This window comes from Hippocampus bargibanti, linkage group LG05 (genome assembly GCF_051943395.1).
Source record: "Hippocampus bargibanti isolate YZ-2025 linkage group LG05, ASM5194339v1, whole genome shotgun sequence".
In the NCBI taxonomy this organism is placed as follows: Eukaryota; Metazoa; Chordata; class Actinopteri; order Syngnathiformes; family Syngnathidae; genus Hippocampus; species Hippocampus bargibanti.
This window is the reverse complement of record NC_142738.1, coordinates 4,640,280-4,667,042: the sequence shown is the minus strand read 5'-3', so window position 1 is coordinate 4,667,042 and position 26,763 is coordinate 4,640,280. Positions and strand designations below refer to the sequence as shown.

The following is a 26,763-nucleotide window of genomic DNA, read 5'->3' as shown; positions in this document are numbered from 1 at the left end:
CTGCTATATAGCAAATAGCTAGCTAGCTAGATAGCCAGCCAGATGGATAGCTAATAGCTAGCTAGATAGCTAATATATAGCCGGCTAGACAGATAGCACAGTCAGCAGTGACCAATCATAGCAGAGTCCGGCACCGCCACGTTTGCTGACAAAGCTTCTTGGATAAGAGGCGAAACATCCGACACCTTCAAAAAAGTACAGATGACGGACGGCTGAAGAAACCTTTTCATCAATGGACAATTTCTTTACGACTGAGAGCTTACACATTAACGTATTAATTAATTAGCTCATTCACTGCCATTGCTGAATGTATTTGGGAATTTGAAAATATTACGTAGAGCGCCATTCACGAATTTGTTCTAATTTTGGTTCCGAATTTGTTGCTGGGGGCGTCTATAAAGCGCAGGCCAGACCTCTGGCAATGTTTTTTCCCCTTCCACAAGGGGGCAGTATTTCCATTTTTTTCCCCATGTTAGCGCTTTGTTCCAGCTTCAGCCGTTGTGAAAGCGCTATATACAGTAAAGTCTCGTTATATCGATATCGGTTATATCGATAGTACTGCTTATTACGATACTATTTCTATGAACGCAAGGAGAAAATTTACATGCCGCAGGATCGGATATATCGATAGTCCTGTTATATCGATATTTTTTCCGAATCCCGAGAATATCGATATAACGAGACTTTACTGTAAATCAATATGTATGTATTGCAATGTATTTTGGACATCCGCCCTCATTTCAATCTCTTATAACTCCAGACCCATATAACTTAGGAATTAACTCTTTTTTTCTGAGGAAAGAAGAGAGTCTAAGTTTTCTAATGCTATATGGAATGTTTATGTCGTCCTTAAACTTAAAATTCGTAGTGACGATAACAAAACCCCTGGTACAGTAGTGGACACATTTTTGCACGTCTGGCAGTGAATGAGTTAATCATTCTGAGGATTTGGAGAAAAAACAAGATGCTGTTATAAGGATGTCAAAGGGTTTGACCTGTCAGTATCATCACTAAAATGAACCAGTTGGATTCTTTCTCATCCAAAGCGAGCAAAAAGAGAAGACGTTTCCCCGCATTTTCTCTCTTGGTTGGAGATTGCGTTGGTTGGAACCGACGTCTGCAGCGAGGCCCTCAAGTCAAAGTAAATCCTCAAGCATCAGCGGCAGAAAATCTTTGTGCGGTGACAGGCGGCTTGTTTAAGTCCGGCAGAGCGTTTGGGCCGTGGAAGGCACCATTGATCATCTCGCTGCAGCGTGATTAGCCTCCGAGCAAGCGGCACAGAAGCAGGCAGGATGGCAAGTAAAAGGATGACTTGGAGTTTGAAAATCAAGCTTTTATCATACTGCAGCATTGGAGGTTTTTGTTTGATTATGCGATGGCCAGTTTAAGGTGATTGACTGGCATTCAAACCAAAATGTCTTCTTTATATTCAACAGATATGCTCATAATGTACATATGGGATGGAACTCGAACATGCTGACATCATAGATGCCCAGATTTGGATTGGATTAGCGTTTATTAGTCTCACAGTGGAGAAATTGACCTTTCACAGCAGCAAAGTGATGAAAGGGAGATGAAAGGAAAGGAAGAAGTAGAAAAATAAACTACTGTGATACCTCGGTTTACGAACCCCTTGGCTTACCTTCGGTTTACGAACGTTAAATTTATGAACAATTTACCTTGGCATATGAACTATTTTTCGGGATACACACGGAGTGCTACAATGAGTGATGTGTCGAACGAGCCCGTTCTCCTAAAACAAAATGGCAGCCGGCTTGTTTTGGTCCTCTATTCCCTGCCCTCAGTCTTCGGTTAAAGCCACGTGATTGGTCAAGAACGCAGCAGTGAGGGGGGGGGGGGGGGGGTTACAGACAGAGAGAGAGTGAAGCCATTCTCCAAAAAAGAAAATGGCTGCCGACATTTTTTTTGGCCTCTATTCCCCGCCCCCAGTCTTCGGTTAAAGCCACGTGATTGGTCAAGAACGCAGCAGTGAGGGGAGGTGGTCTAAACAAAGAGACAGGCAGTAGTAGTAGTAGCGTTATTAGCATTATTAGCATTATTAGCAGTGTTAGAATTATTAGCATTAGTAGCATTATCATTTACATTATTATTAAGCACCCTCTCTATCATATGAAGCAATTCTAGATGAAAGAGGAAACAATCAAAGCGTCTTTTTCACCAATGAATCAGGGACATCATGGTGAAATGTGCACGTCTGCTGCAAGCTAAATGTTGAAAATCGAACATGTAGCTGTAACATCCATTGAGGAAAAGAGACTGTCTTACATTTCCTGTCCCAACGTAAATCCGCTTCAATTCCAGTTTGCAACGGTTGAAGACCCAAGTGCAGGGAACTAACAAAACTGTTGAGTAATGTTGGTCAGGATAGTGCTACTTTTATTATTGTTTTTTTTTTTTAAGATGGTACTTATTTTAAAAAAAATGAGCAGCTGCTTTAGCGCATATAGTGTATAGGATACAAAAGGTCTCCCAGCAGCTCATTAAAGCTGTAATCACGTCGTAGAGGAAATACTCTCGGGGGGTAATGAGGGCTTGGGCTCTGTGCACTTTTACTTAACAAAGTCAGCTAGTAATTAGGTCAAAGCTCTTTATCCTCATGGAACTCTGAGGCCAAAGTGCTGGCCCAGAATTCACCTCCTTCCGCGGTTGAACATCATGAAGTTTGGACACCTTGGTTTTGTTTCTAAGGCATGTCCGTTGAGGCCAATTTATCTTTCATCCCTCCCTGAGAAGACTACGTAGTTACTTCGGTTCGGATGGTGGAATCAGGAGATGTCTTCTTTTTTTCTTTTTCTTGTGGGAACAACCGCAACATGGCCGCCGTCCTAATGGAGGATCAATGATGGCTAAAGCTAATTTAAATGAAGACTATTTATACGGTAAACTCACATAGTGTCTGTGATTTAGGATAGAATTCAAACCAGTTACTGTCAAAAAAAATCTCATTCACTTCCAGAGCATGTGCAAATAGGTGTCCAATCCAGTGCCAGGGTTTTTGTCATTTTCACTCAAATTGCAGGACCTATAGAATATTGAGTTTTCGGACTATATAGACACAGTGTTAGAAACCTTACACTCTCTTCTTTCATCAGAAAAATAATTAATTCCTAAATTCTATAGGTCTGGAGTTATCTGAGCTTGAAATGGGGGCGGCTGTACAAAATGCAATACAATACATATATCTTCTTTTCCTTTCGGCTTTTCCCCACAGTGAATCAATGTCCTCCATCTATCCCGGTTTTGTGCATCCTCTTCTCTCACACCAGCTACCTTCATGTCTCCTGCCTGGCAGTTCAAGGCTCAGCATCCTTCTCCAGATATAATCACTCTTTTCAGGCATCCGTCATGAATAGCTGCGTCTCCTGCCGGCAGTAAAAGACGATCTTTCTGTGTTCGAGCCTTCGTCCACAGTGTCCAATCGAACATCTCTGACATAAACTCCAAGAGAGGCCACGCACTCATTTCAATACAATGCAAGTTTACAACACATTGCGCTTTACGATGTGCTCCACTCTAAATAAAATGCAGCACACTCCCATTACGATAAAACGACACACGAATGAAGACGTCGGGCCAATCCAACGGCACTCCAATTAGAATACAATACTATTTTAATGACCATGTGAGATCCGTTGGCTCCATGAAAGTCCACTTTACTGACGCGTGTTGTGATTTGACTCACGCAAATTCGGAGATGCCTCACTCCGTTGACGAGACCAAGTGGATACACGGGTTGCGAAATGGCACAGTCCAAATAAAATGTCCGATAAATATACACACGCAAACTCCAATTTCAGCATGACGCATTTCCAATTAAGATGTGACGGCTTGCAAACAAGAGGTGATATGTTCCGGATTGGGATAAGATACGCCCCAATTACAGAAGCTTATACTCAAATTTATCCTGCAAATTTCCTCATTGTGGGACTATTAAAGGATTTCTTATCTTATACTCCAAATAAATTGCTATCTGCTAATTAAAACGCATATGATGCGGGATATGATCCAGTTATAAATAAATAAATACACAAACAAACAAATAAATAAATAAATAGATTGAAAAAGTAAGTAAATAAGTAAATAAATAAGTAAATATGCAAGTAAATAGGTAAGTAAATAAGTAAATAAATAAGTGTATCAATAAATCAGTAAATAAATAAGTAAATATGCAAGTAAATAGGTAAGTAAATACGTAAATAAATAAGTGTATCAATAAGTCAATAAATAAATAAGTAAATCAATAAATAAATCAGTAAATAAGTAAATAAGTACATAAGTAAGTAAATAAATAAGTAAATAAATAAATCAGTAAATAAGAAACCTATAAATAAAAAATAATAAAAAATATGTACATAAATAAATACAGAAAGAAATATGTAAATAAATAAGTAAATAAATAAAAAAATAAGTAAAGAAAAAGAGAGAAAAGAAAGAAAGAAAAAAACAATAAGCAACCAAAGAAATAAATAATTAAATACATAAATAGATTATTTGATTAATTCATTATTTAACTCATTCACTGCCATTCCCGAATTTTCTTGGGAATTGAAAAATAGACGTAGAGCGCCGTTCCCGAATTTATTCGGGTTTTGGGTTTTCTTGCTAGGGGTGCCTATAAAGCGCTGTTTGGACCTCTGGCAATTTTTTTTTCTTCCACCAGGGGAAAGCATTTACAATTTTTTTTTTGCAATGTTAGCGCTTTGTTCCATATCCAGTCAAACCTGTGTTTTTGACCATAATCCGTTCCAGAAAGCATTTGAAAAACGATTTGGTCGAAAACCGAAACATTTCCCATTATAATAAATGTAATCTGTCTGCTTTTTTTGTTGTTTTATTTTTTTTTATCATGATTGATCAATACAAACATGGCCTGCTCATGGAACGCTACACAAGGATAGATAATGCGTGTCACAATGAGACGTGACAACGAAGCAACGTATAAGGAAGCGGAGGGGAGTCGAGTGGTGCATTCAGGTGCGCTCAGTTTGCTCGGTTGTAAACCAAGGCGTAACAACCTCACATTTTTTTGGTTGAAACCCAAATTTGACGTTCGAAAACTGAGTTCATTCACTCCAATTCCAAAATCCTCCAAATTCAATTCACTCCATGTCCATCGCAATCTAGTGTGGGGTGCACCAAGGCCCGTAATAAGCCCCACTGAAATTGTTCTATGATGGGGTTTTCATATGACAACAACATTTACCTAAACTTCAGAGGGAGTCCGTGTAACCAACATGAAAATCTGGGCGAGCTGTTGACCGATCCGCAAGGGAAGAATAGAGGTGGAGGGGGGGCAATAAAAAAAATGGTGAAAGCACCAGACTTACTTACTTCCACTGCAGGGCCATGGCTAAGCTCACACATCAAAGTGGCAGAGGGTCTTTTCCGGCCTAAAAGGGAAGAAACAAAAGGAACATTAAATGGCTTAGCAACACACACACACACACACACACACACACACACACGCACACACACGCACACGCACACGCGCACACACACACACACACGTGCAGTAAAGCTCAAGCTGAAGTCGCGCAAAAAGAAAGATGGAGGCACACGAGAGAGCAAGCGCCATTGATTTTCCCCTCTTGTGAAGTGGCGCTTCATCATTTCTCCAGACACAATCTATCGATCGTCCGCCTTTCGTTTGTTGTTAATTTTTTTTTTTTTTTTTTTGGGGGGGGAGGGCTTCAAAAAAAGCCATACTGCGACTTGAACCTCGCCTGTGATGGATGGTGGTAGAACGAAGGTGACGACGCTCTTATATGACCTCGTTTTTCGTTTTTGGTACCTATAATGATGATGATGATACTAGTGCAGCGTGTTCGACCCGAAACAAATTCCTTGTGTGTTCTACATACTTGGCAATAAAGATGATTCTGATTCTGATAAAGAACAGGGATACTTTGGCTTATGAACTTCATTTGTTCCCAGACAGAGTGTCTAAGGCGAAAAGTGTGTATCCCAAAAATTAATTCCCCATAGGAAACCATTAAAATGAGAATAATTCGTTCCCAGGTCCCCATAAATCATAATTTTCTACTTTCTAATTTTCTAAGCCTTAAAACTACACAAAATATACCTTATTTTATGTATAATAAATGTGCTATGGTATTATAATTAAAGAAATAAACTGTACTGTATAATAAAGTCATTTTATTTACCTTTGTAATGGTCGTTGATGGCTTGATGGAATGGAGTGGCCGATTTCACCAGCATTAAACACTTGATGAGGAACATAGCCTTCTTCTTGCTCCACCTTGAGGAATGATCCCTTGTAGGTGCTTCCTCTGCGATAATTTTACCTTGTTTCTCATTAATTGTGTTCTGTTTAGATGGGTTGATAGCTTTTTGCATCAAGTGTACAGATGGCTTGTGCGGGTTATTTGTGGAGCCTGATGGGACTTTTAGCTCTTTAAATGTCTGCTGGATTTGGTTGCCAGAGGCGAGTCGCTGGAAAAGGTGGTGGACAGGGTGTGGAGGGTCCAGTAGGATTTTCCTTGTTCCTTGTTCAGAATCAGAATCATCTTGATTGGCCAAGTATCTATCTAGTTGGCTGGCTCAATCTTTCCATTAGCTATTGAGCTGGCTGGCTGGCCCTCGATTTGCTATCAAGCTGGCGAGCTATCTGGCTCGCTCTCTTTTTGCTATCTAGCTGGCTAGCTATCGAGCTATGTAGCTATTAGCGATCGAGCTAGCTATCTAGCTGGCTAGCTGTTGAGCTAGCTGGCCGGCTCTCTCTTTGCTATCTAGATGGCTGGCTATCTATCGAGCTAGCTAGCTCTCTATTTGCTATGTCGCTGGCTAGCTATCTACCTATCTATTAGCTAACTCTAAGCTAGCTTTCTACCTGTTTGATTTACTTTCGGGTTGAGTGAATTCTGGTGCGTGTGGCTGCCGCTGCTCACCCGCAGAAAAACTGATCCTGTGACTGTAAAGTGACCTTGAGAGTTTTGAAAGGCGCTTAGACATCAAATGGATTATTATTATTAACACACAAGGAATTTGTCTCCGGTAGATCATGCTGCACTAGTATCATCGTAAAAAAAATGCAAAGAGGCACTATGCAGTAATATTTGGGTGACTGTTTCGAGAGTTATGGGCGACGGGGGAAGAATCTGTTTAAACATCTGCAGAAATTGGCTGGGAAAGGTGGTGGGCAGGGTGCGGAGGGTCCAGTAGGATGTTCCGCGCCCTTGTTTTGATTCACGGTTCTCTATTTTTCTTAGTTTTTGACTTTCACCACATTTCGATTGTTTTGTACACAACACGGTTCACTTGTTGCGCCGCAGACATGATAGTGGTGCATGAAAGTCCATCACATTGACTTGGAGAAACGAATAAAGTGTCGACTTGTTTGTTTTATTATATATTTTCTACTTTTGACGAGGATACCAGCAGGATCCCCTCCCACAAAAAAAAAGGAATCCCAGGGAGTGAAAAACGAGTTCCTGCGGCGCAGTAAATAGGAAAAGCAAAGAGAGGATGAAGTGCACACATTAATCCAGGAGTCAGAGCAATCTTGTAATCCACTCACTATGCTAATTGCCTGTTCTTTCTGCTGCAAAGGGGCCTTTTACAGGCCATTAAATGGCACTGAGCGCTTGACAAAGGATCACCAGCATGCGCACCACCCTTCTCACGCCCCCCCGCACCGCCGCCCATCCACTCACTTTTTCTATTTTACACTCAGTCAGGCTGTTGCACGCCCACACGCTGCTCTTTCAAATAAAAACGGCAGAAAATAAGCGACGCCGGCAGCCGTTGTTTATTTTTGAGATATTGTCGGCGAGGATGTGCAAATTGCGTTCCCACTGTGATGGGAAGGTGACAAATCGCGCACCAAAACACACCTTTTGATCTGTGTGTGTGTACGGTGTTTTTTTGTGTGTGTGTGCTGGTGAATAATTTATAACGTGCTGAGTGCTGTTGTCCGTAGACAATTTCTTTGCGTGTGGTGGAAAAGGGGGTACGGCAAATTTAGGCGTTTTGTATTTCTGTCCTCACACTCATCGTCAAGTATGTTCGCCAATTTTTGTTTTCATTTCAAGGAATGGTGTCCCATATTAATTTTTTTTGGTACCATTTAAGAAGAAGAAGGGGCCACACGAGCCAGCATTCACTTAACCCAGAAGTAACTCAAATAGATAAAGCTAGCTAATAGATAGCTAACAGATCGCTAACTAGTCCTTCACTCAACCCGGATGTAACTCAAATAGATAGAATGCTAGCTAGCTAATAGATAGCTAACAGATACTGTAGCTAACTAGGCCCTCACTCAACCCTGAAGTAACTCAAATAGATAGAAAGCTAGCTACATAATAGATAGCTAAATGATAGCTAGCTAGGCCTTCACTCAACCCGGGAGTAACTCAAATAGATAAAGCTAGATAGCTAATAGATAGCTAACAGATAGCTAGCTAGGCCCTCACTCAACCCGGAAGTAACCCCTTAGCCACACGTAGCAATTGTCGACTTAGCATACTGGTACTGGGACGCTAAATCATATAAACGCACACCTCATTCATGTTTCTCAATGATCTCCTTCTTCTGCTCAACCAAAATTTTGTTTTGTATCCTCTTCGGCTGAACACGAGCCTGTGGTGGGGTCTTTTTCGGTCCCAGAATAGCAAAAGTATCCTAGATAAAAAAAACCACGTATGCACTCAAGGAAAGGGGTGATGAAAACTAGTCTGCCAGCCACCGTGGCGCTCCGTGTGGTTTGGTTCGTTAGCCGAAAACCAGTTTGTATGCCACGATAATATTCTCGTAGATATAATGTTCGTAAGGCAAAAGGTTCGTAAGATAAAGTGTACATGAGCTGAGGTATCACTGTAGTCCTAAAACTCTAAATCTTCTGTGGGTCCTGGAATTTGAGTGACAATGACAAAAACCCTGGCACTGGAGACGACACATTTGTCACAATGTCGGGCAGTGAATGAGTTAAAACGATGCCATGGCTTTTTTTTTCTTTTTTGTTCGCACCACATCATCCGGTGATGCGTCGCTATAGAGTCAGATACCGTTGACCCAACCCAATGGTGCAACACAAACACAGATATACGACGCTTTATTAGCGCTAATGTGCCAACTGCCTCCCGGGGTGACTTCTCATTAAAGATGGAGGACGTGAATAACAAAGTAGACCATCTGACTAATTGGGATTATTATACGCGGTGTGTCAAAAATCAACAGGCGCACCTTCTGTCTGTTGATTGACTCTCATCATGATATACGCAGTCAGCTTATTAGCGGTGATCAGCAAGCTAATGCGCGTCATTCCTTGTCGATTAACTAGCTCTTGTTTCCTTCGTGCGCTCCATGGAAAGAAAAATACCTAACCGTCATTTGAAATCCTCACCGTACTTCCAATTCAATCGAAACTTCAAACTCAAATTGTCGTTAAAAATACTGAACCTGACTTAACACCAAAAATTTAGCTGACGCTAATGCTAGCGCGGCGATTGGATTGGATTAGCCATTAATTGTTTCGCAGTGGATAAATTTACATTTCACAGCAGAAAAAAGATGAAAGTAAGAGGAAAGGAAAGGAAGAAGTAGAAAAACAAAATCCAGGAGCTGCCGTAGAGGCAGCTACTGTCGCTGCGCCATTTTGAAATCAAAACAAGAACAAAAAATCAAAATAACAAAATAACAAATAATGTGAAACAACACAAATCAGAAATTTAGCTGACACTAATGCTAGCGCGGCGATTGGATTGGATGAGCCATTAATAGTCTCGCAGTGGAGAAATTTACATTTCACAGCAGCAAAGTGATGAAAGTAAGAGGAAAGGAAAGGAAGAAGTAGAAAAACAAAATCCAGGAGCTGCTGTAGAGGCAGACACTGTCGCGGAGCCATTTTGAAGTCAAAACAACAACAAAATAACAAATAATGTCACACAACACGAAAGACAGTAATTCAGTTTGAAGCATTTTCTGCACCCTCTTTGTTACATGACGCATTTCTCGATGAAAGAGGAGACAATCAAAGCGTCCTTTTCACCAGTGGATCAGGAACATCATGGTGAAATGTGCTCATCTGCTAGAAGCTAAATGTTGAAAGCAAACACGAAGCATGAATTTTAAGCACTTTCTACACCTTCTTTGTTGTATGGAGCAGTTCTAGATGAAAGAGGATCAAAGCGTCCCTTTCACCAGTGGATCAGGAACATCATGGTGAAATGTGCTCATCTGCTAGAAGCTAAATGTTGAAAGCAAACACGAAGCTGTAGCATCCATTGACGAAGATTGTCTCACATCTCCTGTACCTCGTAAATCCGCTTCAATTCCAAGCCGCGGCAGTTTTACATATGCTCGTGAGAGCAGTTGCTGACGGTTGCCTACTCGGACGCCATCTTGGACTTCTTTAGCTTTGAAGATGCTCAATTCTATCTGAGTAATTTATCTGCGGTTATCCTATTTTAAAACTCCCCTGGCATGTTTTTATAGCCTTCATATTTTTTTTTCCACATCTTTCAAAACACTTAGCCGTGTTATGAGAATGAGACAAAAATATTGCCCGAGTTTATTAACAGAGTATCTTGGGTTTACAGGCTTACAAATTGTCGTTTATTTCAAACTAAGAAACAGGAGTTTATCATCTCAACAATTACATCAACGATCATCTACAAAGATGAATATTATAAAATTTTATCCCCACTGTTGCTTGACGTTGGCGTAAAAAAAAAAAACACTTCTGGTTTTGGAGATTTTAAACACAATAATGTGCCGCTAACTAGTGGCTAAAAGTGGAATTACATAATACTCAAAATAAACACACCTGGTGTACCCCAAGGACCAGTACTGGGACAGTTTTTTTTTCAGCTAAAAATTAAAATTCTGATTCAATAATAATAGTAATAATAATAATAATAATAATAATAATAATAATAATAATAATAATAATATATCATATAATATAAATAGATAGAAAGCTAGATAGCTAGTTAATAGATAGCCAACATATACAGTAAAGTCTCGTTATATCGATATTCAAGGGAGTCCGAAAAAATATCGATATAACCGGGACTATCGATATATCCGACCCTGTTTGCATGTAATTTTCTCTGTGCTTGCATAGAAATAGTATCGATATAACCAGGACTATCGATATATCCGATATCGATATAACGAGACTTTACTGTACCTAGATAGATAGCCAGTCTGTTATACAGTGAATAGATAGCTAGATAGATAGCAAATAGCTAGCCAGATAGCTAATAGATAGCAAATAACAACAAATTATAATAATAACAATCCATTTCATTTCTAAGCACCTTTCAAAGCTCTCACGGTCAATTTACAGTCACAGGAAAAGTTTTTCTGTGGGTGAGCAGCGGCAGCTACACGCGCCAGCGTTCACTCAACCCGGAAGTAACTCAAACAGATAGAAAGCTAGATAGCTAGCTAATAGATAGCCAACAGATACCTAGCTAGATAGCCAGTCAGTTAGATAGTGAATAGATAGCTAGATAGATAGCAAATACCTAGCAAATACTAATACTGTAGATAGTGAGCTAGATAGCCAGCTCGGTAGCTAGCTTGCTAGATACCCAGATATCCACCTCCACTCGAAATCCCAACATATCTTATCAAAACTGCACAAGAAACTATTGTGTAGTGTAGTCACACATGCTCAACCAGCTAAGCATATGAAACTTTTAAATATGATAGCCTCTCTTCTTTCTATTCGCTATCAGTGACTTTGAGACACTGCACTCCCGAAGACTTCAAGAACCCCCCACACACTGTATTGTGTATGGACCCTAATTACAAGTTAAGAGCGTGTAACAGAGAAGTTTCATCAATGACACCCCCCCCCCCCTCCTTGTCCACAAGTAAAAAAAAGGTGAGGCCGATAAAAGGCAATTTACTGCTTGACTGCTCCAGCGACTAAATACACCATATGGACAAAAGGTTCCTCTGAATCAATTAATTCATCAATGCAAAGAGTTGGAGCGGAGCCTGTGTTGTGCCTTCGTGTGAATTTGTCATTTTAACAAGATGTTTTTACAAACACACTTTTGGGCCCAGAGCAGCAGGGGGCCCTTTAACCCTAATTTTGAACCCATTATCCATGTCTTGAAAATTGAAATAGCCCTGACGTGAAACATTAACTCATTCACTGCCAGACGATGTGCAAAAATGTGTCCACTCCAGTGCCAGGGTTTTTGTCATTGTCACTCAAATTGAAGGAGTAATAGAATATTGAAATTTAGGACTACATAAACATTCAATTCAGCCTAATAAACCTTAGACTCTCTTTTTTCATCAGAAAAAAAGGTTAATTCCCACGTTATGTGGGTCTGGAGTTATCTGAGCTTGAAATGGGGGTGACTGTACAAAATACAATACATATTGGTTTAAATAGCGCTTTAACAACAGCTGAAGCTGGAACAAAGCGCTAAGATAGACAAAATGTTTATTCTGCCAGCTGGTGGGAGGGAAAACATTGCAGAGGTCTGACCAGCGCTTTAACGGAACCCCCGCAAGAAAAAACAAAACTGGACAAAATTCAGGAATGGCGCTCAACGTCATGCTGAATTCCTGAATAAATTTGAGAATGGAAGTGAATGAGTTCATTTTAAAGACAGGTTAGTAACAATTGTGATTTTTAAATATATAAATAATAATCAATATGTATTGTATTTTGGACAGATGCCGCCCCCATTTCAAGTTCAGATAACTCCAGAATCATAAAACTTTGGAATTAACTTTTTTCTGATCAAAGAAGAGAGTCGAAGGGTTTTTACGCTGAATTAAATAGTTGCATAAAATAAAATATATTTTGTGTAGTTTTACGGCTTATTTATCAGAAAATCATGTTTTATGGGTAACTGGGAACGGATTATTCTCATTTTAATGGTTTCCTATGGGAAATTTATGTTTGGTATACACACTTTTCACCTCACATACTCTGTCTGGGAACCAATGAAGTTCGTAAGCCATGTGTGTCCATGTTCAGCATGCTGTTATTTCACCCCCCCCCCCCCCCTCCAAAATGAGCATTTCGCGATCTATTCGGGATTCGAGTGAAAATGACAAAAACCCTGGCACTGGAGTGGACACATCTGAATTTGAGCCATCAGGACTCCAATGTAGCGTCCCAGAAAATACACAAGATGGCGCCCAAGCTCTGTTGGAAATGGGCTGATTTGTCTGCTGGGAATTTGTGTCAACTAGTATCAAATAGTAGTCTTGGTGCAACACACAACAATTCACCATCGCGTTATTTATGTGTTTTCCTTCTAATTTCGCCATCAAAACGGATCAACACAAAGTTTTCAGACCAAACAAAGTACCCAAAATGCATTGTGTGTCGCTTTCTCGGTCGGGGGTGTTCCCTCCGTGACGTCACGTCAGGCATCGTCATCAACTCGAAAACAAGACTTCCTGAATATTCAGTGCGCGTCTTAAAACGTAAAATATAGCTATATGCGGTGGAATCTTTGTAAAATACACTCAGTAGAAGTCATTTAAAGCAATTTTACAAATTATGGACACAACTTGTCCAGAGTCGTCGGTTGTCCTTGAAGGATTTGTAAACTGAGGTTAAGAATTCAAATTGGCATCAAGGTCACTTGAAACTTCACTTTAATCCGAATCCTTAAATCACCTCCTCCTTCTATTATGTGTCATTTATTGTCCCTGTTTTTTTTTTTTTTTGTGTGCGACAGCAAAAAAGCATGTTGAAAAGTTGTCATTGAACAAAGGGCCAACCAACTTTGCCAAAGAAAGTGAGTCGATTTTCCGCGTTCCCAAAGCGGGGGCCGTGCTTTGTTGCACTCTGTGAAATGAGCTTACAATTCCATTACACGCTGGCCCGGCTCCGGACAAGCGCTCACTCTTGTTTCCATCAACCCACAGGTGGACCCCCGTGGGTGGGGGTCGATAGCGTCTACTGACCGCGAGGAAACACGGTTGACTGCGATTCACTAAGAGTTTACTCATAGGGTTTTATTTAGAAAAACTTGGGGAGTGGCTATATGATGACAATTAAAGGACAACCGACGCCACCGAACAAGTCCATCATTTGTGTTGATCCGTGTTGATGGCGAAATCACAAGGAAAAAACATAACTAACGCGATGGTGAATCGTTGTGTGTTGCACCAAGACTACTACTTGATACTAGTTGACACAAATTCCCAGCAGACAAATCAGCCCATTTCCAACGGAGTTTGGGCGCCATCTTGTGCATTTTCTGGACGCTACATTGGAGTCCAGACGCCTCAAAATGACACGGAAAGACTTCTTTAATCAATCGCAAACATGTATGCTTTCCTCTTCAGAAGTATTTGAATCTTATTTATAACTGGATGAGTAACAACAAAGCATCTTCTCTGAATCTGAAGCCATTGTTTCGATTCGAGAGCAAGGCAAGAGGTCATGGCGTGACATCACGAACAAGGGGGCGGGACCTTCTGAAACTCGGTATTTCCGGGGTCATTTTGAAGTAGTTTTGGGACAGTTTAAGTCACATGTGTCAAAGTCAAAGCCCGCGGGCCAAATCCGGCCCGCCACATCATTTTTTTCGGCCCGCAAAAGCAAATCAAACTTGTTAAATTCCATGATGATTGCTAAAATCTGAGCCAAAATGTCATATTTTTGGATGTCAACCACAATAAAAGTCATTATTCTTGACTTCAGATTTGAAAACGAGTTATTCATTCATTTGCTGTGTGCTCTATATTTAATATTTGAAGGGATTTAAACATTCTAATGGGTTCCCCAAATTCATAACGGCCCTCGAGAGGAAACCATAACTACAATGTGGCCCGCGGCAAAAAATGACTTTGACACCCCTGGTTTAAGTCATTTTTATTGGTGTTTTGCATTTGACTAAAAATACCAGGGTATTTTAGAGGGTATTTTAGATGCTCTCAAACGTTTTTCTGATGTCAGTTAGGAAACAAAAAAGTTGTGTCGGTTGTCAGATGTAAAGGTACTGGGGGGGGGGGGGGGGGGTCCACTGCAGTCATAATAAAAGCTAAAATGGCTGCCACGGATCATTGTGATTGTGACAGTTTTCACTCGCCCGATGGATTAGAAGTCGGTATGATGACTGCATACTAGAAATAAAATGGCGTTGATGGTATGCGTCTTTTCTGTAACAACCTTTTTTAGCACCTTGGGGTTCCTGTCAGGCACGCCAAGTCGGGTGATTGAACGCAGCATTGTTTTTTTAGTTTGTTATTTTTTATTTATTTTTTGCTTCTTCCGGCATCACTGAATTAGTTGTGTGTGCGTGCGTGTGTGTGTGTGTGTGTGTGTGTGTGTGTGTGTGTGTGTGTGTGTGTGTGTGTGTGTGTGTGTGTGTGTGTGCATCCCGTCGGCCTAATTACGTGCGGGATATTTACAAGGAGCCGTCGACGCTGACGGGTGATGAAGTCTGCGTCGTAAGGAAAATATACGGTGAACCGCAGCGGAGATAGGAAGCCGAGCACGTGGGGGGGGGGAAGATTGCGGCGGTATTAAAACGAAATGTCAAAATGTGCTGACAAAAACTTAAATTCAAAGGGGCGGTAGGAAAATTTAATGATAGTTTGTCATTCGTTGATAGTTTTGAAGTACAGTGATACCTCAGCTTACAAATGTAATTGTTTCCCAGAAATAATAATAATAATAATAATAATACATTTGATTTATAAGCGCCTTTCAAAACTCTCAAGGTCACTTTACAGTCACAGGATAAGTTTTGCTGTGGTTGAGCAGCGGTAGCCACACGCGCCAGCGTACACTTACCCCGGAATAATTCAAGAACTAGCTAGAACGCTAGCTAGCTAAAAGCTATCTAATAGCTAGCTAGCCAGCTATATAGCTCATAGATAACAAGCTAGACAGCTAATGAGCCAACTAGATAGCTAATAGACAGCAAGCTCAATAGCTAACGAGCTAGCTAATAAATAGCAAATAAAGTGCTAAAAAAAGAGCCAGCTAAATAGCTAACTGGATAGCTAGCTAGATAGCCAGAGAGATAGCTAGCTGAATAGCCAGATAAATAAAAATAACGACCAACTATATATATATATATATATATATATATATATATATATATATATATATATATATATATTTTTTTTTAACTCATTCACTGCCAGACGATGCAGCAAAATGTGTCCACTCCAGTGCGAGGGTTTTTGTCATTGTCACTCGAGTTCCAGGAGCCACAGAATATTGTGTTTTACGATGACATAAACGTTCAATACAGCATTAGAAACCTTAGACTCTCTTCTTTCATCTGAAAAGAGTTAATTCCTAAGTTATTTAGGTCTGGAATTATATGAGTTACATGAGTTTGTGGCTTTATCCTGACATGACATTATGTCTACTGTGATTTTTATTTATTATATATTTCTTTTGGTGCAGCATCACACTAAGCATGTAAAGGCACCGCAATCAAGCCCTCTCACATTCAGAAATGCTTTTAGTCCATTTTTTTTCCTTTTCAGGTTTCAATACGACAATCACAGTGACCCCCCCCCCCACCCCCATCAGTGCTTTTTGTGAGGATTGGTCAATTTTACTCAGCTGGCAATCCATGTGTGCCAAGTAATCAAAGAAAAAAAATCATGAACTCATGACATCATCATTTCCATGTCTTCATACTCAATAATAATAATAATAATAATAAATTTGATTTATAAGGGCCTTTCAAAACACTCAAGGTCACTTTACAGTCACACGCGCCAGCGTTCACTCACCCTGGAGGTTACTCAAATAGATGGAACGCCAGCTAGCTAGCTAATATATAGCTACAGCTAGCTAGCTAGAAAGCCATACAGATAGATAGCTTGCTAGCCAGCCAGATGGATGTCCAGCTCACCAGCTAGATAGCTCGCGAGCACCATATAGCTAGCCAGCTAATAATAATAATACAGTAAAGTCTCGTTATATCGATATCGGATATATCGATAGTCCCGGTTATATCGATACTATTTCTATGCACGCACGGAGAAAATTACATGCAAACAGGGTTGGATATATCGATAGTCCCGGTTATATCGATATTTTTTCGGACTCCCTTGAGTATCGATATAACGAGACTTTACTGTAATAATAAAAATAATAATAATAAGAAGAAAAATACTTTTCATTTCTAAGCACCTATAAAGTGATTCTGAAGGTCACTTTACAGTCACAGGATACGTTTTTCTGTGGGTGAGCAGCGGCAGCCACACGCGCCATCGTTCACTCAACCCGGAAGTAACTCAAACCGATAGGAAGCTAGCTAACTAGCTAATAGCTAACCAGCCAGAAAGCCAGCTAGATAGCTTGGTAGCCAGCTAGATAAGGATAGCTAGCCAGCTGGCTAGCTATCAACGCTGGGCATTTCCACCTCGGTGCCCATCCGAACGCACCGCGCTGAACTTAACCCACTTGGAGCGCTAAGACGCATAACAAGCTGTATACAGTTGCTCTTTGGAGAGTGACACGAGAAAGGCGGAAACTTAAAAAGAGGCCGGGAGCGCTAATGAGCCTTATTTTAAGAAACACAACACGTCTCATGAATATTTAACAGCTTGTCTTCTTGATGAACCACAACCACAAACACGAAGGGGAGGGGGGACATTATATGTGAAAAGTATCATGTCTATTACCCTGCCGCCGCCACCGGTGATTGACATCTTCACGTTTTATAATAATAATAATAATACATTTAATTTCGATGCGCCTTTCAAAACTCTCAAGGTCACTTTACAGTCGCAGGATACATTTTTCTGTGGGTAAGCAGCGGCAGCCACACGTGCCAGTGTTCACTCAACCCGGAAGTAATTCAAATAGATAGAAAGCTAGCTAATATATAGCTAATAGCTAGCCAGCTAGTTAGCTAGCCGAATAGATAGCTAATAGCTAACTAGATAGCTAATGTATAGCCAGCTAGACAGATAGCAAATAGATAGCTAGCTTGGTAGCTAGCTAGATAGCAAATAGCTAGCTAGATAGCAAATAGCTAGCAAGCTATATAGACAGCTGGATAGATAATAATAGTAACCCATTTCATTAGTTAACCTAAGAATCCATTATTATTATCATCAAAATGCTATGAGCAATAAACAAAACGTTTTCTTTCTGTCGGACACTGAAGGGCGCTGTGGGCGTTGCCTGGCAACTAAGCCAATCCCTTGTAGCTTTCTCAAACTTTTGTGAAATGTTATAAAAGGGTCAATTTTACAAGCATCAAAGTGTTTCTTTTTTTTTTTTTTTTTATCCCCTCGACATGGATGCCATGTCCTCGATTGAGTGTAGAAAGAGATCCTCCGAGGTGCCTGAGTATAATTGACTCATCCATCCTGGCCACGTAGACCACATCTCAGTGCAAAATCAATTATCGGCTGTTCAGAAAGCCCTTTTGTGGCTGTACAAAAAGCTGGAGTGCTTTGCCCTGGATTGTGTCTTGCTTGATTGACAACGTGGGAGAAGAGGTCTTTCAGAAAAATTGAAAGCCTCTCCAACCAGAGCATCATCGTCATTATGGAGGTAAAATGATATTTCGCAAAAAGGCGCACCTCATGTTTTGTCCCTTGGGTGTCTCATCTCGGGCAGAGTTTCTTCTTTGTTGATGATTGTGATGTTTGTTGTTGTTGACTCTATGTAATCACTCGGTTTGTCGAGGGTTAGATGGATCATTCGATGTGTACATTTGTATGGATACTTTTTAAATTGGTATTTTTGGATGAGTTGGAATTTTCACAATTGTTTTACTTTTTATTTTGTGATCATTGAAATTTATTTATTTATTTATTTATTTTTCATTTGTTTGTTTGTTCATTTATTTATTTTTTAATTAATGTATTTATTTCTATTATGATCTTATTTATACCTGAGATAGAAAGTAACCTATTTATTTATGTATTTATTTATGATCTTATAATAATAATAATAATAATAATAATAATACATATAATAATACCAATAATAATAATAATAATAAGTCATAAAGTAACTTAGTATATATTTATTTATGTATTTATTTTTATTATGATCTTATTTAAACCTGAGACAGAAAGTAACTGATTATTTATTTATTTATTTATTTATGTATTTATTTATTTATTCATTTGTGTTTATTTATCTATCTATCAATCTATTTTTATTAGGATCTTATTTAAACCGGAGACAGAAAGTAAATTATTATTTATTTATTTATTTATTTATTTATTCACTTGTGTTTTTTTATTTATGTGTTAATTTTATTATGATATTATTTAAACATGAGACAAAGTAACATATTATTTATATATTTATTTATGTATTTATTTATTTATTCATTTGTGTTTATTTATCTATCTATCAATCTATTTTTATTAGGATCTTATTTAAACCGGAGACAGAAAGTAAATTATTATTTATTTATTTATTTATTTATTTATTTATTCACTTGTGTTTTTTTATTTATGTGTTAATTTTATTATGATATTATTTAAACATGAGACAGAAAGTAACATATTATTTATTTATTTATTTATTTATTTATTCATGTATTCATGTATTTATCCATGTATTCATTCATGGATTATTCATGTATTTATTCATGTATTTATTCATTTTAATGATGATCTTATTTTAACCTGAGACAGAAAATAACTATTTCTTTATATTATGAGCTTATTTAAACCTTTGACAGAAAGTAACTGCTTATTTATTTATTTATAGATAGAAAAATCTAACAAAAAAAAGAATAAGAAATATATTCACACATTTGAACTTGACTTTTGTTGGTTACGAAACCCATTTGCGTGCGGCATCGCGGATAAATGCCGCTTCACCGTGTTTGCTTTGAAACCCGGGCTCCAATCACAAAACCACAAGCTAACGATAACATTTCTGTGACATGAAAAAAAAAATGCTAACAAACGGTATTCTAGAAACTCCCATGAGGGTTTCAGGGGGGGTTTGGTGGTGGGGGGGGGAGTGAAGAAATGTATGTAATTGCTTGGTTGCACATTCATTCCATCCACCAAGGCAGATCAAAAACAACAAAGTAGGACTTCTTATCAAAGCGCGCTGGTTTTATCTCATTAGCACAGATGCAGTTGGGAGTCTGCTGGAGGGGTGGTACAAGGGGTGGTGGGCAAGTAGCGGTGAGGTGTTGCTTCCAGTTCCAAAGGGAAATGAAACAGTTTTGCCCATATTTGCTTTGTTATTTAGCTGGAAGAGCCTAAAATTAATGACTCGCACTCTATTCATTACCGGCGCCGTAAACACATTAGTCCGATGAATCGTCTCCGAGCACACCTGGTCTGATCTCGCGTTGGCGAAGGAGGAAGGCAGCTGGGCAGGGAAGCAGGCTGGCTCTCATCCTGCCAATGTGCTCCAGGCATATGTAAAAAAAAGAAATAAAAAAGTGGCGCGGCGCGAATGGGATGCGTTACCTGCCACCTCGTCGGGAGGGGGCCCCGCAGCTGCCTCCCGGGAAGCCGTAAAGCATGAGATCTGTCAGTGTCAATTTCCCACCTAATCTCACCGTCGTCGGCGAGCCCGCCAACGCGCAACACGGAGCAGCAGGGAATTTCACCTGCGATAATACGATCGGCAATCGGCGCACGTTTTTGTTGGCGACGTCCATGTGGTGCGACAACATTAAGGTCGAGGCGAGCGGGGCAGCTTCTTGATGTTTTTCCGAGATATTCCTCATGTTGTTCACGGCCGTGTGACAGATAAAGCTTCTTATCGCTACATTGGAGATGATTTTAATGAATCTACAAAATGGCGATGGTGTCAAAATGACTTCGCTTGCGATGTGATGCGATACAACACAATCCAATTACAGTAAAGTCTCGTTATATCGATATTCAAGGGAGTCCGAAAAAATATCGATATAACCGGGACTATCGATATATCCGACCCTGTTTGCATGTAATTTTCTCCGTGCGTGCATAGAAATAGTATCGATATAACCGGGACTATCGATATATCCGATATCGATATAACGAGACTTTACTGTAATTCCGATAAAATATACAGTGATACCTCGTCTTACGAACGCTTTAGCTAAGGAACTTCTCGCCTTATGAACGTTAAATTCGCGAGAATATAAATCTTGACATACGAACTAGTTTTCGGGAAACACACGGAGCGCCACAATGAGTGATGTGTCGTTTGCGAACGAGACGGTTCTTGGAGCTGTATCTCTGAAGTGAACGAAGCTGAAAATGGCAGCCGGCTAAAAAAAGGACACATTGTAGCAGTCCTTCCATCACGTCAATGCTTGTTTGGTCTGAAAACCTCGTGTTGCACCTGAAAAAGCCAGAAGAGGGCGTTCAAGCTCCATGTAAGGAATTTATCAGCCTGTGGAAACGGGCTGATTAATTCCTCACAGGAGCTCGGTGGCCATTTTCTGCCTCTTTTTGGGTGAGACATTTCCCCCAAATGTTGCCTCAAAATGGAACAAATAAATTCTTTAATCAATTGCAAACATGTATGCTTTCCTCTTCAGAACTATTTGAATCACATTCATAACTGGATGTGTAACAAGAAAGCATATTCTCCGCATCTGAAGCATTGTTTTGATTCTCCAGCAATGCAAGACATCTTGGCGTGACATCACGAACTGGGGGCGGACTTTCTGAAAATGCCCAATTCGCAGCTCAATTTTTTTGCAGATTTTGGACACTTTAAGGCATTTTTATTGGTGTTTTGCATTTGAATAAAAATATCATACTGGTGTTTTGGGTATTTTAGATGCTATAAAACGTTTTTCTGATGTCAGGAAACAAAAAAGTGATGTGGGTTGTCCTTTAATTATGACCTTGATTGATCATTACTTTAGAAAATCGATTCACTAAAGTTGGATTACGATACGGTTTGATAAAGGACTCTACTAGCGGTGCAATAATATAGAATTCCGATTAAATCCATCATGATTGACTTCAATGACGATATGCCTGGTTAGCGTTCGATTCACGCTCAATTAGCGGCTGTAAATCGTGCATCTCGCAGCTTCACTGAGCAAAAACGGAATGGAGTGATGTCATGATCAGATTCGGGTCACGTTGACGACTCTTCAAAAGCACAAATTCCATCACACTGCTGAGCAGGCACATTTACCAAAATCCACTTTTGGCTCCGTTAACATCCTTATTTCGAATTTGAAGTCGAATATGCAGCAGCGTACGCATTTGTGTCTCTTCTCGGAATTAATGGACGCAGAAATACTTCACTGCACCGTAAAATGTGGAGCTCTCCAGCTGCTTCTCACACTGACATCAATTATGATAAATTATGATACAACGTGATGCGATAGGATGTGATTCCCTTTTTTTTTTTTTTACAATGCATAATAATTCAACCCAATTACAGTGTAATGTGATACAAGGCGCTGCTACAACCTGTATATGATGATGATGATGATGATAACACAATACGGTGCAATAGAAAACAATTCACTTGACGCATTGTGAAAGGATTCCATACAGTTACGATACAATGAAATGTAATATGAATACAGTGATACCTCAGCTTGCGAACTTAATTGGTTCGCAGAAAGTGTGTGTAAGGTGAAAGGTGTGTCTTCCAATCATTTATTTCCCATAAGAAACCATTTAAATCCGAATAATCCGTTCCGATATACAGTGAAACCTTGGCATACAAACTTAATTGGTTCCCAGACAAAGTGTGTAAGGCAAAAAGTGTGTATCGCAAAAATTAATTTCCCATAGGAAACCATTAAAATGAGAATAATCAGTTCCCAGCTCCCCATAAAACATAATTTTCTACTTTCTAATTTTTTAAGCCTTAGAACTACACAAAATATACCTTATTTTATGTATAATAAATGTGCTATGGTATTATAATTAAAGTACTACGCTGTACTGTACAATAAAATCGTTTTATTTACCTTTGTGATGGTCGTTGATGACTTGATGGAATGGAGTGGACGGTTTCATCAGCATTAAACACTTGATGAGGAATGTAGCCTTGTTCTTTCACCATCTTGAGGAATGATCCCTTGAAGGTGCTTTCTCTGTGATAATTGTATCAAGTTCCTCATCAATTGTGTTCCGTTTAGCTGGGTTGATAGCGTTTTGCATCAAGTGTACAGATGGCTTGTGCGGGTTATTTGTGGAGCCTGATTGCTGGGATATTTTACCCTTGGAGTCTACACTCTGCCTTTGAACTATCAAAGTGGAAACTCTCACTTTCGTCTGCCTGTCTCTTGAATGTTTAAACCACCCCCCCTCCTCACTGCTGCGTTCTTGACCAATCACGTGGCTTTAACCGAAGACAGGGGATGGGGAATAGAGGACAAAAACAGGCGGCTGCCATTTTGCTGTCAGAAGAACAGGCTCGTTCGTCAACGACACATCACTCATTGAGGAGGTGTACTAAAAAAAGTTCGTATGCCAAGGGAAAATGTTCATAAATGTAACGTTCGGAAACCGATATATAGATATGTGTGTGTCTATATATATATATATATATATATATATATATATATATATATATATATATATATATATATATATATATATATATATATATATATATACACACACACAGGTAACATCCAACTTACAACCAGCTCGACTTATGACCTCCCGTATTACAACCATGACCTACAGAGCCATCTATCTATCTATCATCTACCTACTATCATCTACCTACTATCTACTATCCACCTACCAATCTATCATACTGTCTAGCATGGGATTATAAAATTTTGAGAATATGAAATACTTAAAGTGTGCCTTATCGTTCAGAAAATACGGTACAATACGATGCAATAGGATAATAAGTCACGGTGACAGACAACATGATGTCCAACCGTCGTCATCCATGATAGACCCATTCTTCAGCCAAGGTGGAATATATAAGACCGTACACATTTCTGTCATGTCCCAGAATTCATGCGAGCGGAAGCAACTCCAAGAAGTCGTAAAAATGCCGTGATCTCCCGCCGTTGTCTTTAAGTGGCGAGCTAACGAGCGTAGCGCACGGCGTGAGACATCATCCTTCATTCAAGGTTGTCAGGGGAGGAATTATCAGACTGCACGGCAGCTATGACTTGAAGCTAGAGAACAGATGTTGAATTCAAAGAGCTCAGGAAAAAAAAGAGAAGCGGGATGGGGGGGGGGGGGGGCAGACTTTCACGAGCGATCTCAGTGGGCTCCTTGGAGACAAATCGCTAAAAAGGTAAAGAGGAGCATTCTACACATTTCAGGGAATCTTTTATGATTTGTTGGGAGGTGGGGTGAGCGGGGAGATTGCGCCTCGCCAAGAAAAAGAAAATAATAATACATCTATAGTACAACAGAAAACAAACAAAAGAAAAAAATATATCACGTGTGAAATGAACAAAAGTCAACCGGGAGGAAACATTTGTGGCATTTCTTTCTGACATTGGTCATGTCTTGATCTTTTAAAGGACAAGTTGCGTCCATAATCCGGACAAGTTGCGTGCATAATTTGTAAAATCACTTCAAATGACTACTACTGAGCGTATTTTACAAAGATTCCACGGCATATAGCTACATTTTACGTTTTAAGACTCGCACTGAATATTCAGGACGTCTTGTTTTCGAGCTGATGACGTGCCTGACGTGACGTCACGTAGGGAACGCCTCTGACCGAGAAAGTGACACAATACATTTTGCGGTACTTTGTTTGGTCTGAAAACTTGTGTGTTGATCCGTGATGATTGCGAAATTAAAAGGAAAACATGAATAACACGATGGTGACTCGTTGTGTGTTGCACCGAGACTGCTATTTGATACTAGTTGACACAAATTCCCAGCAGACAAATCAGCCCATTTCCAATGGAGCTTGGGCGCCATCTTTTGCATTTTCTGGAACATAACATTGCTGTCATTGACGGCTCGAATTGATATGGGAGAACTCCTTTAATCGAATGCAAACATTTATGCTTTGCTCTTCAGAACTGTTTGAATCATATTCATAAGTGGATGAGTAACAAAAAAGCATCTACTCCGAATCTGACCTCCGTGAGCCGTTTTGTTTCTTGAGCAAGGCAAGGCGAAAGTCCCGACTAGGGGCGGGACTTTCTGAAAATCCCCAGTTACGAGCTGATTTGTGGCAAGATTTTGGACACTTTAAGTCATTTTTATTGGTGTTTTGCATTTGACTAAAAATACCAGCCCGCGTGTTTTGGGTATTCTAGATGCTATAAAACGTTTTGAACCAAAATATGCACGGTGTTGATATTAAAAAGAGAAAAATCAAGCCTTAAATGTTTACAAAAAAAAGTATTAGCTTCCATGATGCTAAATTCTTTCAAAAAACATTTGTTACCATTTCCATAGATATTTTTGTTTTATGTTTTTTTAACATTATTTTCAAACATCTAAACAAAACAAGATCTCCACCATTAACATTTGAAAACATCGTAAAAAAAAGCAAAAAAATTTGCAATCAAAAAGAGCTGGCATAGTTTCACACATCAAGCCCCAAACAAACCTGTTTTTATCAACGAGTGAAAAAAAAAAACAACCTGCTGTTGGTGTGTGTAGTTACCGCTACACAATATACGTACTTGTAAATGTTCAAATTGGATTAAGTGCTGGGGGAACTTGTTCCCAGCTCACCGCGCGTGTACCGGCTGGAAATTAGCATCACAAAGAGAAGAACATTAACACCGCATGCCTCCCGCTCCCGCTCACTTCTCGTACGCCCTCGACTGAAGGCAATACGATACGACCTTCAAAATCTGCGGGATGTTCATTAGCGTTGGACTGCAGATATTTACTCTGCGCTAACTGATGTGCTAGTTAGCATGTCTGCCTCATAGTTCAGAGATTTGGGGTCCAAATGTTGGTTCCTGCACTCCTGTAGAACATTTCCCCTACTTCCTCTGCCCAAACATACACACATTCCCTTAAAAAAATGCAGCTTTTGTTTATGAAAATTGTAAGTGTGACAACCACCGGCTAGCATAAATGTCGTTATTCATCGCCATCTATTAGCTATCTAACTGACGAGCTAGCTATCTAGCTAGCTATCAATTAGCTATATAACTATCTGGCTATCTAGCTAGCTATCTATAATAATAATAATAATAATAATAATAATAATAATAATAATAATAATAATAATAATAATAATAATAATAATAAATGTCATTTCTAAGCGCCTTTCAAAACTCTCAAGGTCACTTTACAGTCACAAGATCAGTTCTGTGGGTGTGGGCGAGCCAGCTAGCTAATACAGAGCTAGCTAGCTAGCTAGATAGCCATATAGCTAATAGCTAGCCAGCTATATAGCTATCCAGTGGGTCAGACAGTTAATAGATAGCTAGATAGCCATCCAGACAGACAGAATCAGAATCAGAAAACCTTTATTCGTCCCATAATGGGGAAATTTGCAGACAATAGATAGACAGACAATAGATAGTTAATAGATACCTAATAGAAAATAAATAGCAAATAGTTAGCAAATAGCTACCTATTCTGTGGGTCCTGGAATTCGAGTGAGAATGACAAATCTATTAGCGAGCTAGCCTGCTTTCTATCTATTTGAATTACTTCCGGGTTGAGTGAACGCTGGCGCGGGTTGCTGCCGCTGCTCACCCACCGAAAAACTTATCCTGTGACTGTAAAGTGACCTTGAGAGTTTTGAAATGCGCTTAGAAAAATAATAATAATAATAATAATAATTTTCATTTATGAAAGGTATTATTATTATTATGTGCCCTGATATCGATTGGTGACCAGTCAAGCTAAAGAAATTGTGCATTTCTCAAAAGTTACTTGAACACAACAGCCATCCACCGGTTCGATAATAGG

General features: G+C 39.5%; 1 protein-coding gene across 2 annotated transcripts in view; it reads right to left on the bottom strand.

Annotated features, from left to right (window-relative positions):
• The window catches only part of LOC148897577 (alpha-1,3-mannosyl-glycoprotein 4-beta-N-acetylglucosaminyltransferase C-like), an 89,706-nt gene that overhangs the window by 52,375 nt on the left and 10,568 nt on the right, over positions 1-26,763 (bottom strand). The window contains exon 2 of one of the 2 annotated variants that reach the window (XM_088996149.1): positions 5,349-5,411. In XM_088996149.1, the coding sequence (XP_088852275.1) occupies positions 5,349-5,385 (37 nt within the window). In that variant the 5' untranslated portion in view covers positions 5,386-5,411. The remainder of the gene's footprint in view (positions 1-5,348; positions 5,412-26,763) is intronic. The other variant, XM_088996150.1, reaches the window with a different exon arrangement.